Here is a 19,777-nt window from a genome sequence, read left to right on the forward strand (position 1 = left end):
AGGCAGAAACTCCTCACCCTGGGCTTCAAGGCTGTCCATCACCTCGCCCCCTCCTACCTCACCTCCCTTCTCTCCTTCTACTGCCCAGCCCGCAACCTCCGCTCCTCCACCGCTAATCTCCTCACTGAACCTCGCTCTCGCCTGTCCCGCCATCGACCCCCGGCCCACGGCATCCCCCGGGCCTGGAATGCCCTCCCTCTGCCCCTCTGCCAAGCTAGCTCTCTTCCCCACTTCAAGGCCCTGCTGAGAGCTCACCTCCTCCAGGAGGCCTTCCCAGACTGAGCCCCTTCCTTCCTCTCCCCCTCGTCCCCCTCTCCATCCCCCCATCTTACCTCCTTCCCTTCCCCACAGCACCTGTATATATGTATATATGGCTGTACATATTTATTACTCTATTTATTTATTTATTTATTTATTTTACTTGTACATTTCTATCCTATTTATTTTATTTTGTTGGTATGTTTGGTTCTGTTCTCTGTCTCCCCCTTTTATACTGTGAGCCCACTGTTGGGTAGGGACTGTCTCTATGTGTTGCCAATTTGTACTTCCCAAGCGCTTAGTACAGTGCTCTGCACATAGTAAGCGCTCAATAAATACGATTGATTGATTGATTGACTGATTATTGAAAATGTATATTATGCTAACAAAGTGAAGAGTGCTATATATGCTAGAGAGTTAATAGTGGATAAATAGTAATCTGTTATTGAATATGAACTTGATATTGATGATTCTTTGCAAGTCAGTAAAAAATACTTCAGCACTGCAAAGGAAAAGTCAGGTATTTAAGCCATAGTAAACTTCGCAGCAAAGTGAAAGATCACTACAAGTAACACTGAAAGGAATACCAAGAAGAAAATTTGACAGTGCTATCACGTAAAAGGCCTTAAAGAAGTGCATTATAAAGGGGACGGAAAGTAAAGAGTTGTTATCATATATGCTAGAGAGTTAATAATACATAAATAGATAATATCTGCCATTACTGAACATTTATTTGATAGTAATCACTCTGCAAGTCAATCAAAATCTTCAACATCGCAAAGGAGAAGGGAGGTGCTTAAGCCATAGTAAACTAGGCTGCAAAGTGAAAGATCATCGCAAGTAATACCAGAAGGAATAGTGAAAAGAAAGTGTTATATTACTACCATGTAAAGAGGCTGAAAGAAGAGCGTTATAAAAAGGATGGTTTTCATCTCATAGGGTTGAAAATTCCTAGAAGAAAGAAAATATTCTTTGTAGCAGGGAGTTGCGGTTAACTCCTTCATAAGGAAATACAACCTCTAAGCCTGATGCTAAATAATAAGTTCCCCAACTAAGTTTCAACTCCTTGATATCTACTACAGCGTGGCTCAGGGGAAAGAGCACGGGCTTTGGAGTCAGAGGTTGTGGGTTCAAATCCCAGCCCCGCCACTTGTTAGCTGTGTGACTGTGGGCAATCCACTTAACTTCCCTGGGCCTCAGTTCCCTCATCTGTAAAATGGGGATGAAGACTGTGAGCCCCACGTGGGACAACCTGATTACCTTGTATCTACCCCAGCGCTTAGAACAGTGCTTTGCACATAATAAGCACTTAACAAATACCAACATTGTTATTGTTATTAGTATTACTAACTCTACTCGCCCAAGTGCTTAGTTCAGTGCTCTGGACACAGTAAACCCTCAACAAATACCACCAATTAATTGATTGAGACATCAGTTTAGCGCTTTCCTACACTAATGAACAGATTCATCTAATCCGAGACTTGGAAGGTTAGGCCTCTGAGACTCTTTTCAAAGAGCAACCTTTTCAGGCAGAGATCTGGTAAACCCCACAAATCCAACTGTGCATTGGAAAATGAATCTGGAGTCATACAGTTACATTTCATAGAGGTGGGCTCATTTTAAATATGACTGTGTGGTGTAAAGACACATTGTATATCATCCTAAACATTATAGCCAGATTCATGATTCACTATATATTTTGGGACTTAATATTCATGCTAGATACTTACATTATAGTGAAATGTGGGTGGAGGAACAGCTAAAATGTACGGCAAGGGGTCCCTACCTCCATGACAACAACCCAAAATGAACCAACTTGAACAATTTTCATGTTTGTGATGCTTACCTTTGCAGGTGGTGCCGTTTCCTGTGAATCCAGGCTTGCAGATGCAGTTGTGTCCTCCCACAGTGTTGAAACACAGGGCATTTTCATCACAACTGTGCTGATTTGTGACACATTCATCATGCTCTGAAATTGTCAATAATAATCTGATGTTACTTAAAGAGTGGCTTGAAAGGCAGGCTTAGCAAAAATCATTTATCCATTATCTTTTTCATCCTCACTATGAGATATGTATTTTGTAAAATATGCTTAAGGAGAGTCCTGATTGTCAAAATCTAATATACTTAATGGCTGGACTACTAGTAATGATACTTGTGAAATGTGCTAAGTGCTTATCATATGCTAAGTGCTGGGGTAGATAAAATGCAATCATATTAAACTGTAGTAGTAATTGTACTTATTAAATGCCTGTACTTGAAAAGCACAGTGCAAAGTACATGGATAAGAATCAGATGATCTCTGGCCCTCTAGGGCTCACAAACTTTTTACTACTTTTGTTTTTAAAATTGGTATTTTGTTCAGTGCTCACTGTTCTAAGTGCTTGGAGAGATACATGTCTACTGGGGTAGATGCATTCCATGTCCCATATGGGGTTTACATTCCAGCTTGGAGGGAAGAGGATTCAATCTCCATTTTACAGATGAAGTAACTGAGGCACACTGAAATGAAGTGACTTCCCAAGGTCACACAACAAGCAATTGGCAAAGTCAGGATTAGTACTCAGATCTTCTGACTCCTGGGACAGTGCTTTTTCCAGTAAGTTGTGCTGCTTCCTTAAAAAGGACTACTGTGGCTGAAAAAGGCTCATATGTAACCAGTTGGTATATAAAGATGGTTTGTAAATACATAACTTTCAAGTTCAGGTAGATCCTTACTAAATACATAATTTTGCTCCAAACGGGGTCTGTCTCTGCTTCTGAATGTGACTCTTGATATTCTGATTTTTGCAAAGCCTTTTGCTCAAACAAATAAGTTTTTCTTCTGAAGCCAGCCCATCCATGGTTTCCCAGTATCTGTCACATTGTCTGAGCCTGTGCTTCACTATGTCTTTAAATCAATTAATTCATTTATTGTGGGTGTCCCCTTTCAGACTGCCACAGAGCAAATGACTGGGCCTCCTGCTCGGAATAAGAATAATAATGGCATTAATTAAGCACTTACTATGTGCAAAACACTGTTATAAGTGCTGGGGAGGTTACAAGGAGATCAGGTTGTCCCATGGGGGGGCTCATAGTCTTAATTCCCATTTTACAGATGAGGTAACTGAGGCACAGAGAAGTGAAGTGACTTGCCCAAAGTCACATAGCTGACAGTTGGCGGAGCTGGGATTTGAACCCATGACCTCTGATTCCAAAGCCCGGGCTCTTTCCACTGAACCACTCTGCTTCTCTGAATCATTCTTGTTACACATCCCTCCCCACAAGACTGTGCTATTGTGAGCACTGCTTTGATGCTTATCAGTTCACTGCACTCCAGGACCCTATTTGTAGCTTTTTTTTTTTATGGTATATGTTAAGTACTTTCTATGTCCCTGGGACTGTCCTTAGTACTAGGGTAGATACAAGATAATCAGGTTGGACACATTCGTTGTCTCAGATGGGGCTTACAGTCTTAACCCCATTTTACAGATGAGGTAACAGGCATAGAGAAATGAAGTGACTTGTCCAAGGTCACACAGCAGACAAGTGGTGGAGCTGGGATTAGAACCCATGACCTTCTGACTCCTAGGCCTGTTCTCTATCCATTAGGCCAAGCTAGGTGATGCTGTGAAATAATTCAGGAAGCAGAATAGGTCGTCTATTATATAGGCAGGTCTTAAAGCCAGATAGAAGGCTAAAACAGCCTGATTCATTCAGTCCCATTTATTGAGCACTTACTGTGTGAACAGCACAGTACTAAGTGCCAGGGAAAGCACAATGTAGCAATAAAGAGAGACAATCCTTGCCCACAGTGAGCTCACAGTCAACCAGCTGTATAGATGTTTCATTAGTTTCACTGGACTGCAAGCTCATTTTGAGCAGGGCATGTGCCTGCTTATTGTTATATTCTCCCAAGTGCTTAGAACAGTGCTCAGCACACAGTAAGTGCTCAATAAATACGATTGAATCAATCAATCAATCGTATTTATTGAGCACTTACTGTGTGCAGAGCACTGTACTAAGCACTTGGGAAGTAAAAGTTGGCAACATATAGGGACAGTCCCTACCCAACAGTGGGCTCACAGTCTAAAAGGGGGAGACAGAGAACAAAACCAAACATAATCCCATTGCCATTATACTTTAAGTTGGCAAAAGAAAGGATAGGCTTTCCTATTCTGTTTTCTTCCCCCAAATTTTACTGTCTAGATAGAATAATATACCACTAGTGTGGTAGATAATAATAACAATAATAATAATAATGGCATTTGTTGAGTGCTTACAAAGTGCAAAGCATTGTTCTATGCACTGGGGAGGATACAAGGTGATCAGGTTGTACCACATGGGGCTCACAGTCTTAATCCCCATTTTACAGATAAGGTAACTGAGAAGCAGCGTGGCTTAGTGGAAAGAGCATGGGCTTTGGAGTCGGAAGTCATGGGTTCAAATTCTGTGTCCACCAATAGTCAGCTGTATGACTTTGGGCAACTCGCTTCACTTCTCTCTGCCTCAGTTCCCTCATCTGTAAAATGGGGATGAAGACTGTAAGTCCTCTGTAGGACAACCTGATCACCTTAACCTGATCACCTTGTAACCTCCCCAGTGCTTAGAACAGTGCTTTGCACATAGTAAGAGCTTAATAAATGCCATTATTATTATTATTTATTAAATGACTTGCCCAAAGTCCCACAGCTGATAAATGGTGGAGCCAGAATTTGCACCCATGACCTCTGACTCCCAAGCCTGTGCTCCTTCCACTGAGCCACACTAGTAAATGAAAGTGTTAGAAACTTTTGAAGAAATTTAAATCAAAAATCTGCAAACAGCTGAATGCGTTGGACTAAATACTTCTCAGAAGGGCCTACTTCTGTTGTTACTATGTTCCCTGAAGCAGCATGGCTCAGTGGAAAGAGCCCGGGCTTTGGAGTCAGAGGTCGTGAGTTCAAATCCCAGCTCCGCCAATTGTCAGCTGTGGGACTTTGGGCAAGTCACTTAACTTCTCTGGGCCTCAGTTAACTCATCTGGAAAATGGGAATTAAGACTGTGAGCCCCCCATGGGACAACCTGATCACCTTATAACCTCCCCAGAGCTTAGAACAGTGCTTTGCACATAGTAAGCACTTAATAAATGCCATTATTATTATTATTTGATATCCACCCCTTCCCTAGCCCTACAACACATGTATATTTCCACCTGTGATATTTTTAATGTCTCCCTCCCCTTCTTATCTGTAAACTCTTTGTGGGCAGGAATCATCTATATTGTACAGGGCTCTCAAGTGCTTAGTAGTATGTTCTGTATATATGTATATATGTTTGTACATATTTATTACTCTATTTATTTATTTATTTTACTTGTACATATCTATTCTATTTATTTTATTTTGTTAGTATGTTTGGTTTTGTTCTCTGTCTCCCCCTTTTAGACTGTGAGCCCACTGTTGGGTAGGGACTGTCTCTATATGTTGCCAATTTGTACTTCCCAAGCGCTTAGTACAGTGCTCTGCACATAGTAAGCGCTCAATAAATACGATTGATGATGATGTTCCACACACAGCAAAAGCTCAGTAAATACCACTGATCACTGTTTGACTACCAAATCCCTTCTTGAGTACTGATCAGATTCCTTGGCTTTGTGTTTCTCCTCTCTCCAGTTGATACTTCACTCAGCGCCTTAGATCATTTTTCCAAAACATCATTATACCTATGCTGCCCCACTCCTCAAAAATCTCCAATCATTCCCCATTCTTTCATTCATTCAGTCATATTTATTGAGTGCTTACTGTGTGCAGAGCACTGTACTAAGCCCTTGGAAAGTACAATTTGGCAACAGAGACCATCCCTACCCAACAACAGGCTCACAGTCTAGAAGGGAGGAGACAAACAACAAAACAAAACAAATAGCCAGGCATTAATAGAATCAATATAAGTAAATAGAATTATAGATACATACGCATCATTAATAAAATAAATTCTCCCCATCAAGCAACAATTTGTGACCATGGCTTTAAAATACTAAATCAGTTCTCTTTTTCATACCTTAGCTACTATCTTCTTCCACTATTTCCTAACTTTCATTCTTCATTCCCTGTGTTTTGCACTTATCTTTCCCATCGTTGACTTCTTGCTCATGTCTTCCTTCCTGTCTGGACCTTCCTCCACCTTCATATCCAGGAGACCAATATAGTCCCATTTTTAAAGCCCCTATATCATTCACTCAATAATATTTGTGGAGTATTTGCTCTGTGCAGAGCTGTGCCCTAAGTGCACGGGAGAGTACACTACAATTCGTCAACACAATCCTTGCCCTCAAAGAATTTTCCATGAAGCGGAGACAGACACTAAAATAAGTTACAGGTAGGGGAAGCAACAGTCTGTAAGGGTATGCACATATGTGCTGTGGAAAGAGAGTGTGTGGTGAATACCTAAAAGTGCTCAGGGATAAAGGGCATCTCTTTCAGGAAGCCCTCCCTGATTAACTTTTCCAAATCCCACAACTGCCATTTCAGCACTTAGATACACTCACCCCACCATGTCCCATCTTTGTACCCATCACTACTTTTTTCTCTTATATGTAAGGGGTTTTACTGTATGTCACCCCTGCTAGATTGCAAGTCTCTTTAGCGAGGATCCCGTCTACTAATTCCACTGTACTCTCCCAAGCAGTTAAGTGTTCTGCCCTCAGCAGATGCTCAATAAATACTACTGATGGATCGATTGCTGTGGATCTGTAATGCTCCTGGGAAGAGGCGGTTGTGGTCGAGAACTCTTCTGAAGGGCAATGCCCTGATGTGTTTATTTGCCCGGGAAGCTGTTGAATGTACCAAGAGCCCCCAGGGAAACTGTCAAAGAGGGGAAGCCCTTTGGGAAGAGAGTTTCAGGTTATTCCCATTTTTGCTCCAGGCTCCTCCCAATGGCAATCAAATGGCCATGCCATGACCCCTGTCCCATCTAATTTGAGCCTAACAAGGGACAAGCAGCTACCATGTTGGCAGAGAGGTACAAAATTTCCAGGATTTACTTCATAAACTTGGGAAAATGGTAAGGAAGAGGGAGGGTCCTTCCTCTGTGCACTGACCAGAGAAGCAACATGGCCTAGTGGAAAGAGCATGGGCCTGGGAATCAGAGGACCTGGGGTCTCCTCCTTTCAGTGCCTGTTGTCTGCTGTGTGACTTTGGGCAATCACCAGTTCCCTCACCGGCCAAGTGAAGATTCAATATCTGTTCTCCCTCCTACTTAGACCGCGAGCCCCATGTGGGATATGATTATCTTCTATCTACCTCAGCATTAGTGCAGGGCTTGACACTGAGTAGGTGCGTAAAAAATACCACAATTATCGTTATTATTGTTATCTCAAATTGTACAGGAAGGCCACATTTTTCAAGGTTCTGTTTCATCATCCAAACACTTACTGAAGGTAAAGTGCCTCTGTGAATTGTGGGTGTTTTCTTTTTAACAGTATGGAGTCTTTCCATTTCCTGGTGCCACATAAATTAATGTAGTTCTCAGATCAAGTTGTTTTAATGATAATAATAATGGCATTTATTAAGCGCTTACTATGTGCAAAGCACTGTTCTAAGCACTGGGGAGGTTACAAGGTGATCAGGTTGTCCCACGGGGGGCTCACAGTCTTAATCCCCATTTTACAGATGAGGTAACTGAGGCCCAGAGAAGTGAAGTGACTTGCCCAAAGTTACACAGCTGACAATTGGCAGAACTGGGATTTGAACCTATGACCTCTGACTCCAAAGCCCAGGCTCTTTCCACTGAGCCACGCTGCTTTCCAGCGTGCATTAGAACATTACAATTTCTCCATGGACTTACCTTTAAATGCCCTTTATTTTTTTATTCCAGATTTCCTTTATCATTTCACTGAGGTATGGAAAGAGCCTTGATTTGGATTGTGTTTATATATTTTCACATTAATGTAGAGGTATAATTCCAAAATCACATTGTCTTGTGTACATTACCCCCAACCACACAGCATTTGTGTGTATAACCTTATATTCTGCTGCTTCCTCTACCTGTAATTTATACTAGATTGTAAGATCCCTAAAGGCAGGGATCAGTCTACGAACTCTATTGTATTATAGAGAAGTAGTGTGGCTCAGTGGAAAGAGCACAGGCTTGGGAGTCAGAGGTCATGGGTTCAAATCCTGATTCTGCCAATTATCAGCTGTGTGATTTGGGGCAAGTCACTTAACTTCTCTGAGCCTCAGTTACCTCATCAGTAAAATGGGGATTAAGATTGTGAGCCCCCCATAGGACAACCTGATCACCCCGTAACCTCCCCAGCACTTAGAACAGTGCTTTGCAATCAAGCAGTCAATCATATTTATTGAGCACTTACTGTGTGCAGAGCACTGTACTAAGTGGCAAAATATAGAGACGGTCCCTACCCAACAGTGGGCTCACAGTCTAGAACATAGTAAGCTCTTAATAAATGCCGTTAGTATTATTATTATACTCTATGGATCACTGAGGACAGTGCTTTACCCACAGTAAGTGCTCCATAAATACCACTAACTGCGTGATTGAAGGATCAATTAAATGGATCCATTAATTGCTCTTATTAATACTACTCCATTTGTTGGTTATCACTATTATTTGGGAAAGGGAATTAAAATGTAAACCTATTAGATAACTTCCAGAAATCACAGAGGACTGTCCTGGCAAGTTGAGATCAGAATCCCAGTGCCCAATATTTCTTGCATTTATGATTGCCCTTGTCTTTGGTATTGTTTATATGTGATTGTCTTATCCAGCAATATTTAGGGTACTTATTAAGTGCTAAGTGCCAAGCATCATTCTAAGCAATGAGATTGATACCCACTGTTGGGTAGGGACTGTCTCTATATGTTGGCAATTTGTACTTCCCCAAGCACTTAATACAGTGCTCTGCACATAGTAAGCACTCAATAAATACGATTGATGATGATGATACAAGTTAATCAGGTTGCACACTCTCACGAGCCCTAGGTTCGTACCAAGCAGGACTTTCCTGGATCAGGGGAAACCTCAGTGACATGCAGTAGAAGCCAAACCACACCTCTGATCAGCAAGGTTACTATAAAAAGTTTTTTACTTAGTTTTACCAGCGTGCAAGGGAGTGAGACATATACACACTCACTCACTCCACCAAGGGTCCAATACCAGCCTGTGGACAAGGAAGCCCATTTTGTCAATGCTTCTTCTTTCTTCTTCCATGTGCTGCTCTCTGCATGCTTCTGCCCTCTCTGTGCTGCCTCCTTAATACCCCTCCAAGTGCCCCTCAGGTGAGCCCCTTTGTGATTCAAAAGGGCCACCTTTTATCTGTCTTAGGTGTTGCAGCTGGGGCTTTAAATGGTAGTCATTGATTCATCCAGGCCTTTTACCTGTTAGAACAGGGAGAGAAAACCACGCCTACCTCATTCATTCATTCATTCATTCATTCAATCGTATTTATTGAGCACTTACTGTATGCAGAGCACTGTACTAAGCGCTTGGGAAGTACAAGTTGGCAACATATAGAGACGGTCCCTACCCAACAACGAGCTCACAGTCTTCCTTCTCCACAGGCTGACAATCACCTGCCCTCAAGTAAAACCCATCAGTGCCTTCATAAAATCTCTCCCTTGTAGTTATTTGTGGGATTCATTCAATCGTATTTATTGAGCGCTTACTGTGTGCAGAGCACTGTACTAAGCGCTTGGGAAGTACAAGTTGGCAACATATTAGAGACAGTCCCAACCCAACAACGGGCTCACAGTCTACCTTCCCCACAGGCTGGCAATCACCTGCCCTCAAGTAAAACCCATCAGTGCCTTCATAAAATCCCTCCCTTGTAGTTATTTGTGGGATCACAAACAGTCATTAGAAAGGCAGTTTGCTGTGGGCTCAACACAGATACAGTCCCTGTCCCTTATAAGTCTCACATTCTTAATCCCCATTTTACAGATGAGGTAGCTGAGGCACAGAGAAGTAAAGTTCATTCATTGCTTCAAGCATATTGATTGAGCGCATACTGTGTGCAGAGCACTGTACTAAGTGCTTGGAAAGTACAATTCAGCAACAAATAGAGGCAATCCCTGCCCACAATGGGCTCACAGTCTAGAAGGGGAGACAGACATCAAAACAAGTTAGCAGGCATCAATAGCATCAGTGACTTGCTCAAAGTCACACAGCAAAGTAGCAGAGCCAGGATTAGAACCCACATCCTTCTGACTCCCAAGCCTGTTTTTTATCCACTAAGCACGATCTTTTCCTCTGTGTCCGTTCTAACCCCCTCCACCCACTTATTCATAGACTGTGTGTCCCTTAAGGGGTAAGGACCTTGTTCCATTGACATCTATGTATTTTACTGTGTGCAGAGCACTGTACTATCTGCTTGGAAAGTACAATTCAGCCACAAATAGAGGCAATCCCTGCCCACAGTGGGCTCACAGTCTAAAAGGGGGAGACAGACATCAAAACAAGTAACAGCAATTTGCACAGAGTTGGTGCAGAATAACTAGTGTGACTATCATCTCTACTACTACTCTTATATATCACTCACCTTTGGATAATGTAGTGTATTGTTTCAATCACAGCATCTCAATGCCTCCTTCCAATGAACACTGTGATTTATCATCGCACATCTATTATCCAGTATGCAGGAATGACCAGTCATTTTTACTTCAGAAAATTAAAAATAATTCCTTTATTGCAGTTGACCAAATACACAAATTCCACCTGGGTAAAATAACTCTTCCTAAAACCCCTGGCAATTAGATTATGACTGGGGTCGAGATATTGCCACCCTTTATCTTTCCATTCATAATTACTCTAAATGTTATTATGAGATAACAAATCATTCGCCTTTCCTAAATCATCTCTGACTCTCTAAGCGTGCTTCTTCCCAGGAGACATAATAATTCTTCCTGAATCGGAGACTACCTCGAGCAGGGAGAACTAGGATTTTAGAAGTGCTTCTGAATTTGCTTTGCATGGTAGCTGAACCCTCTTTTGTTTCTAGTATGACTTATTTATAAATCATTTTCATTGCAAATAACCACCCAGAAGCTATGGCTGTAGGTGCATTTTACAAATGAAACACCAGAAAGGCAGAATTACGCAATTAAAGACGTAAGTATCAATCCTGTTATGAGATTAGATGCCCTTTGGCAAATGACTCGGTTCAGTAGTGTAATCATTTTCATATTTCTTAAATGCAATTTAATTCCTTTTTCATTTTTCATAGAAAGATTCAGGGGAAGATGAAGTACATGTTTTCCTTAAGAAAACAGGATGTTCCATCCAGTGACACCGAGGCCCATTAGGCAGGCGCCCAGGAAACTGTTTAAGTTGGAAATGTAACACCTGATTCATTCCTGTGAGGGCTGGAGGAAATTATTTTAGATCGCATTACTGCTTAGGTCCCGGCCTGTAGGAAAATATGGACAGTACACCGGGAATGTGACATTAATACACCGAAGGGACACACAGAAATGTGGGTGCAAAGGTAGAGACGTCAGTTACTTAGGAAATGATTGATCTTTAGAAAGAGCTTTATCTGGCATATAGAGGGGAAGGGGCAGGGAGTCAATCAGTCCGTCAATCTTATTTATTGAGCCATTGATGTCAGTCAATCGTATTTCAGTCAGTCAATCGTATTTATTGAGCGCTTACAGTGTGCAGAACACAGTACTAAGCACTTGGGAGACTACAATAAAACAATAAATGCACACATTCCCTGTCCAGAATGAGCTTATTGTGTGCAGAGCACCTTACTAAGTGCCTGGGAGAGTACAATATAACAATATGAGCCCCCCTTTTCCTCCCAGACTGAGCCCCTCCTTTTCCTCTCCTCCTCCTCCCCTCCGTATCACCCCCAGTCCCTCCCTCTGCTCTACGCCTTCCGGTCCCCAGAGCACTCGTGTATATTTGTACATATTTATCACTCTATTTTATTAATGATGTGTATATAGCTTTAATCATATTTATTCTGAGGGTATTGACACCTGTCCACTTAATAATAATAATAATAATAATAATGGCATTTATTAAGCGCTTACTATGTACAAAGCACTGTTCTAAGCACTGGCGAGGTTACAAGGTGATCAGATTGTCCCACGGGGGGCTCACAGTCTCAATCCCCATTTTACAAATGAGATAACTGAGGCACAGAAAAGTTAAGTGACTTGTCCAAAGTCACACAGCTGACAATTGGCGGAGCCGGGATTTGAACCCATGCCCTCTGACTCCATAGCCCAGGCTCTTTCCACTGAGCCATGCTGCTTCTCTGTGTTTTGTTGGCCGTCTCCCCCTTCTAGACTGTGAGCCCGTTGTGGAGTAGGGATCGTCTCTATATGTTGCCGATTTGTACCGCTCAAGCGCTTCGTACAGTGCTCTGCACACAGTAAGCGCTCAATAAATACGATTAAATGAATGAATGAATATAACAGAAACATTCCCTGCCCACAACAAGCACACAGTCTGGAGGCACTGGTTAGTCAAAGATGGAGCTAACGTCAAATCGGGGATATCCCTGGAGCTTCAAACTTTATAGGAAACTGGTAACAGTGGAAGCCACATCATCCCTCCCTGAGCACACCATACTGTTTAACTCGTGTTTTTATTCTCAGCGCCCAAGTTCCCACTGACTGTGACGTTGCCCATCAGTTCCGTGACTCTGAAGCAAGTTTACAGTAGCCTGGGGGGAGAAAAGAAAGGTTCTGGAGTAAAGGCAAGGCCGGGGGCCCCTTTGGTGTCCTATTCTAGGGGTCATTCATTTATTCATTGAATCCTATTTACTAAGCGCTTGGGAAGTACAAGTTGGCAACATCTAGAGATGGTCCCTACCCAACAATGGGCTCACAGTCTAGAAGTTGTGTATGATGCGTATGCTGTGTTACATCCATACTGCCAGGAATGCAACATACAGCTAACTCCCTCTGGATTGGCAAAGGCCAATGGACAGGGTCTGTGTTATAATAATAATAATAATGGCATTTATTACGCGCTTACTATGTGAGGGAGGGGATGTCAGGGGAAGGACAGGCAGGCGGCGGTGGGAGCTCACCTCTTCCAGGAGGCCTTCCCAGACTGAGCCCCTCCTCCCCATCCCCTCCCCGCCTTACCTCCTTCCCCTCCCCACAGCACCTGTATATATGTATATATGTTTGTACGTATTTATTACTCTATTTTATTTGTACATATTTATTCTATTTATTTTATTTTGTTTATATGTTTTGTTTTGTTGTCTGTCTCCCCCTTCTAGACTGTGAGCCTGCTGTTAGGTAGGGTCCGTCTCTAGATGTTGCCAACTTGTAGTTCCCAAGCACTTAGTACAGTGCTCTGCACACATTAAGCACTCAATAAATACGATTGAATGAATGAATGAATGCAAAGCACTGTTCTAAGCGCTGGGGAGGTTACATGTTCAGTCTGATTATCTTGTATCTACCTTATTGTTTGTTAAACACTTACTAGGCACCAATCACAAGTGCTGGAGTAGATACGGGACCGTGAGGTTGGAAACAGAGAAACTGAGTTACTAGTCCAAAGTCACATAGCAGGCAAGTGGCAGAGATGGGATTCATAAGCAGGCACTCTGTCTCCCAAGCTCACGCTCTTGGCCACAGGAACATTTAACAAACTCTATGTTAAAAGGCAACCAAAATGTTTGTCAGGCTTTCGTCCTTCAGTAATCATTTATGCCCTGCATTTTTGTGGTACCAAGTTGTTTTTTTCTTCCTAAATTCTTAAAATTGAATTCTCAGAAGAAAAGTACCTCCATTAACCTTTTGGAGTGAAAAGCCAGTTCAGACGCTAAAGTTATAAAATTGTCAAAGTGACCGGTATTATTTGGCAAATCCACAGTATACATTGTTCGTAATTGTACAATTGTACAAAACTGAATCTATATTAGCTACCATCTAGTCAATGCAATTGTTCAACTAACATTAGATTTCATATAGTTTGGAAAATGAAAACCATAACCGTGCTCTATAAATGTTAAGACTGTCTTGGAGACCAATTCAGCGTTCCAATGGAAAGCCAAAATCTGGATTCCACCTGTTTTAGGGCTTCTGTTTAGCTAGTGCATATGAAACTGTTCTCTACAGTTCGAAGTGGCTGCCAATTTTCTTCCTAGTATAATTCAGTGTGTGGAGTTTAATCCATAAACCTCTTTCTGGACAGCCTTGGACTCTCCAAAGACAGCTGTTGATTGATTTGGGCCGTTTCTGTCCCTTACCAGGCACTTTTTATAATTACACTTTATTCATTCATTCAGTCATATTTGTTCACTTACTGTGTGCAGAGCACTGTACTAAGCGCTTGGGAAGCCCAGGTCGGCAACATATAGAGATGGTCCCTACCCAACAACGGGCTCACAGTCTAGAAGGGGGAGACAGACAACAAAACAAAACATGAAGACAGGTGTCAAAATCATCAGAACAAATAGCATTATTCATTCCTTGAATCGCATTTATTGAGCACTTACCGTGTGCAGAGCACTGTACAGAGCACTTGGGAAGTACAAATTGGCAACATATAGAGAAGGTCCCTACCCAACAACGGGCTCACACTCTGGAAGGGGGAGACAGACAACAAAACAAAACATGGAGACAGGTGTCAAAATGAAGTAGCATGGCGTACTGGATAAACCAGTGGCCTGGAGATCAGAAGGACTTGGGTTCTAATCCCAGCTCTGTCTGCTGGGTGACCTGGGGCAAATCACTTCACTTCTCTGGGCCTCAATTACCTCATCTGCAAAATGGGGATTGAGACTGAGAGCCCCATGTGGGGCAGGAGACTGTGTCCAACCTGACTAACTTGTGGCTATCACCATGCTTAGAACAGTGCCTGGCACATAGTAAGTACTTAACATATTTTTAAAAAAGCGACATGTGGTTTTAGGAGGGTTTTGAAGGTGGGGAGAAGGGTGGACTGTCTGATATGGACAAGGAGGGAGAACGTGGGCAAAGTATCAGTGGCGCAATAGACGAGATGGAGGGAGAGTAAGCTGGTGTTAGAGGAGCAGAGTGTGCACGTTGGGTTGGAGTAGAATAGTACTAAACTGCATCAAAAAATATGACATAATAGAGTTAGGAGATGTGATCCCTGCCCACAGGAAGCTTACAGTCTACAATTAATCAGAGGTATTTAGTGAGCGCTCACTGTGTGCAGAGCAATGTTTGTACATATTTGTTACTCTATTTATTTATTTATTTATTTATTTTAATTGTACATATCTATTCTATTGATTTTATTTTGTTAGTATGTTTGGTTTAGTTCTCTGTCTCCCCTTTTAGACTGTGAGCCCACTGTTGGGTAGGGACTGCCTCTATATGTTGCCAACTTGTACTTCCCAAGCGCTTAGTACAGTGCTCTGCACACGGTAAGCGCTCAATAAATACGATTGATGATGATGATGATGAGATACAACAGAGTTGGTGGCCACATTCACTGCCCACAACAAGCTTACAGTCTACAGGAAGGAACTTATGATCTACAGTCTGCACCAGCACTTAGTACGGTGCTGAGCACATGAATACCACAGTTCTTACTGTCGCTTCTATTTTCATTTTTAAGTCACCTCAGATGGAAGGAAGAAGTACGATCCCCGAAGGAGTGGCCCCTGTGGCAGCTGCTTGTCAGCCAAGCAGGATCCCCGCCCTGACCCCTAGACTGTAAGCTCGTTGTGGGCAGAAAGCATGTCTCGTCAAACTGTACTCTCCCAAGCGCTTAGGACAGTGCTCTGCATTCCGTAAGTGCTCAATAAATACGATTGATTGACTGCCACATCACTTTCAACTGCAGAGAGACTGGTCAGCCTCGTGGCAAAGAGGGCATGGGGGCCCGCTCGGTTATTTATTTACTGATGGCATTTGTTAAACGTTCACTCTGTGCTGGGCACTGTACTGAGCACCGAGGTGGATGCCCGCTCGTCGGTAACACAATAAATAGAATAGTAAATATGTGCAAGTAAAGTCCACTGGCCAGGGACACTGCCTAATGATGTTCTGCTTAGCACCTAGCACGTTGATGCTCAGTAAATGTTAACTAATCATATTTCTAGGGATCTGGTACCTTCTTTCTTTATAGATTACCATGGGTATGGAGAGGAACAGGTGTGTTGAACCGTGAGGGCCCAACTGTTGAATTTTAAGGCATGTGCTAGAGAGGTTTCAATTTTGCACCCGTCAGTTAACACCTGCCCAAAAGGAACTGCCTCGTTGATTTCAGAGCCTCCCTAGAAGGGCAGCGATCTTGCCTGCTTAGATTCATCAGTGACTTTGAAACTGTTTCTCAGGGATTTTTAGTGGGATACCACGGGGAAGCTTGAACATAAGGCTCTGCCCCCACAGGCTGCTCCAGACCAGGCTAAATTCCGGTAGGCCCACTGTGGAGGCTAACCCAGGCTAGATTCCTGCAGTCCCACTCTCAATCCCAGTCTTGTTGGATTCCCAGATCAATCAATCAATCAATCGTATTTATTGAGCACTTACTGTGGGCAGAGCACTGCACAAGCGCTTGGGAAGTACAAGTTGGCAACATATAGAGACAGTCCCTACCCAACAGTGGGCTCACAGTCTAGAAGGGGGAAACAGAGAACAAAACCAAACATACTAACAAAATAAAATAAATAGAATAGTTACGTACAAGTAAAATAACTAATTAGAGTAATAAATATGTACAAATATATATACATATATACAGGTGCTGTGGGGAAGGGAAGGAGGTAAGATGGGGGTGATGGAGAGGGGGACGAGGGGGAGAGGAAGGAAGGGGCTCAGTCTGGGAAGGCCTCCTGGAGGAGGTGAGCTCTCAGTAGGGCCTTGAAGGGAGGAAGAGAGCTAGCTTGGCGGATGTGGGGAGGGAGGGCATTCCAGGCCAGGGGGAGGATGTGGGCCAGGGGTCGATGGCAGGACAGGTGAGAACGAGGCACAGTGAGGAGGTTAGTGGTAGAGGAGTGGAGGGTGCGGGCTGGGCTGGAGAAGGAGAGAAGGGAGGTGAGGTAGGAGGGGGCAAGGGGATGGACAGCTTTGAAGCCCAGGGTGAGGAGTTTCTGCCTGATGCGCAGATTGATTGGGAGCCACTGGAGATTTTTGAGGAGGGGAATAACATGCCCAGAGCATTTCTGGACAAAGACAATCCAGGCAGCAGCATGAGATATGGATTGAAGTAGGGGGCTAGTCTCTAGCCCCCAACCCACCTGGGGTCCTAGACACAGCATGGCATTGTGGGTAGAGCAGGGGCTTGGGAGTCACAAAGTCAGGAGTTCTAATCTCTCTTCCTCCCTTCAAGGCCCTACTGAGAGCTCACCTCCTCCAGGAGGCCTTCCCAGACTGAGCCCCCTCCTTCCTCTCCCCCTCCTCCCCACCTTACCTCCTTCCCCTCCCCACAGCACCTATATATGTTTGTAAATATTTATCACTCTATTTATTTTACTTGTACATATTTATTCTATTTATTTTATTTTGTTACTATGTTTTGTTTTGTTCTCTCTCTCCCCCTTCTAGACTGTGAGCCCACTGTTGGGTAGGGACCGTCTCTATATGTTGCCAACTTGTACTTCCCAAGTGCTTAGTACAGTGCTCTGCACACAGTAAGCGCTCAATAAATATGATTGAATGAATGAATGAATGAATCTCGGCTCTGCCACTTCTCTGCTGTGTGACCTTGGGCAAGTCACTTTACTTCTCTGTGCCTCGGTTACCTCAACTGTAAAATGGGGATTGAGACTGTAAGCCCCATGTGGGATTGGGACTGTGTCCAACCCGATTTGCTTGTATCCACCCCAGTGCTTATTACAGTGCCTGGCACATAATAAGTGCTTAACAAATACTATTATTATCCCTGTTCTAGAGTGCAGTCCAGCTAGATTCCTAAAGCTCTGCTCGGGAACCCCGTCCAGACTGGACTCTTCAAACCTACGCTGGCAACCAGTCCAGGATATGGAAAAAGAGGAGGTTCTGCACATTCCCCAAGTTTGGCTAGGGATTTTTTTTATGGTATTTCAGTGTTTATTATGCATGTGCCAGACACTGTACTAATCTATTTTATTTGTACATATTTATTCTATTTATTTTATTTTGTTAATATGTTTTGTTTTGTTCTCTGTCTCCCCCTTCTAGACTGTGAGCCCGCTGTTGGGTAGGGACCATCTCTATATGTTGCCAACTTGTACTAACCAAGCGCTTAGTACAGTGCTCTGCACACAGTAAGCGCTCAATAAATACGATTGAGTGAATGAATGAATGAAGCACTGAGGTAGATACAAGGTAAGAGGGTTGGACACAATCCCTGTCCCACATAATAATGATAGTAATAATAATAATAAGTGCTTAGTACAATGTTTTGCACAGAGTAAGCTCTCATTAAATACGACTGAATAAATAATAATAACAATTGTGGTATTTATCAAGTCTCTGCTATATACCAGGCACGGTACTAAGCATTGGGGTGGATACAATAATAACAATTTTTATGATATTTATTAAGTGCTTATTATGTGCCAGGCACTGTACTAAGCACTGGGGTTGATACAAGCAAATTGGGTTGGACACGGTCCCTGTCCCACATGGGGCTCACAGTCTCAATTCCCATTTTACCGATGAGAAAACCGAGGTGCAGAGAAATGAGCTGACTTGCCCACGGTCACACAAGAGTCAAGTGGCAAAGCCGGGATTAGAACCCATGACATCATGATTCCCAGGCCCGTGCTCTAGCCACAGCGTCATCAGGTTGGGCAAAGTTCCTGTCCCTGTCACAGTCGTAATTCCCATTTCAGTAATAATGATGGTATTTGTTAAGCGCTCACTATGTGCCAAGCACTTTTCTAAGCCCTGGGATAGGTACAAGGTAACCCAGTTGTCCCACATGGGGCTCACAGTCTTAATCTCTATTTTGCAGATGAGGTAACTGAGACACAGAGAAGTGAAGTGACTTGCCTAAGGTCACACAGCAGACAAGTGGTGGAGCCGGGACTAGAACCTACCTCAGGCTTGTGCTTTTTCCATTAGGCCACGCTGCTTTTTGTTCATTCATTCATTCATTCATTCATTCATTCATTCAAATGTATTTATTGAGTGCTTACTATGTGCAGAACACTGTATTAATCACTTGGAAAGTACAATTTAGCAACAAATAGAGACAGCCCCTGCCCACAGCAGGCTCACAGTGTAGAAGGGAGGAGGCAGACATTGAAATAACTAACCAGGCATCAATAGCAGCAATATAAATAAATAGAATTATGGCTATATACACATCATTAACATGAAGAAATAGAATTATAAGTATTTACATATAATAATAATAATGATGCCATTTACTAAGTGCTTACTATGTGGAAAGCACGGTTCTAAGCACTGGGGAGGTTACAAGGTGATCAGCTGTCCCACGGGGAGCTCACAGTCTTCATCCCCATTTTACAGATGAGGGACCTGAGGTCCAGAGAAGTCAAGTGACTCACCCAAAGTGACACAGCTGACAACTGGAGGAGCCGGGATTCGAACCTATTAGAATCTATTCTATTTATTTTATTTTGTTAGTATGTTTGGTTTTGTTCGGTTTT

The 19,777-nt window shown here is 42.9% G+C and overlaps 1 protein-coding gene across 3 annotated transcripts in view; it reads right to left on the reverse strand.

Annotated features, from left to right (window-relative positions):
• The window catches only part of NELL2 (neural EGFL like 2), a 445,624-nt gene that overhangs the window by 107,040 nt on the left and 318,807 nt on the right, over positions 1–19,777 (reverse strand). For all 3 annotated transcript variants that reach the window (XM_038740515.1, XM_038740525.1, XM_038740506.1), the window contains exon 14: positions 2,105–2,227. In XM_038740515.1, the coding sequence (XP_038596443.1) occupies positions 2,105–2,227 (123 nt within the window). The remainder of the gene's footprint in view (positions 1–2,104; positions 2,228–19,777) is intronic.

This window comes from Tachyglossus aculeatus, chromosome 2 (assembly GCF_015852505.1).
Source record: "Tachyglossus aculeatus isolate mTacAcu1 chromosome 2, mTacAcu1.pri, whole genome shotgun sequence".
NCBI lineage: Eukaryota > Metazoa > Chordata > Mammalia > Monotremata > Tachyglossidae > Tachyglossus > Tachyglossus aculeatus.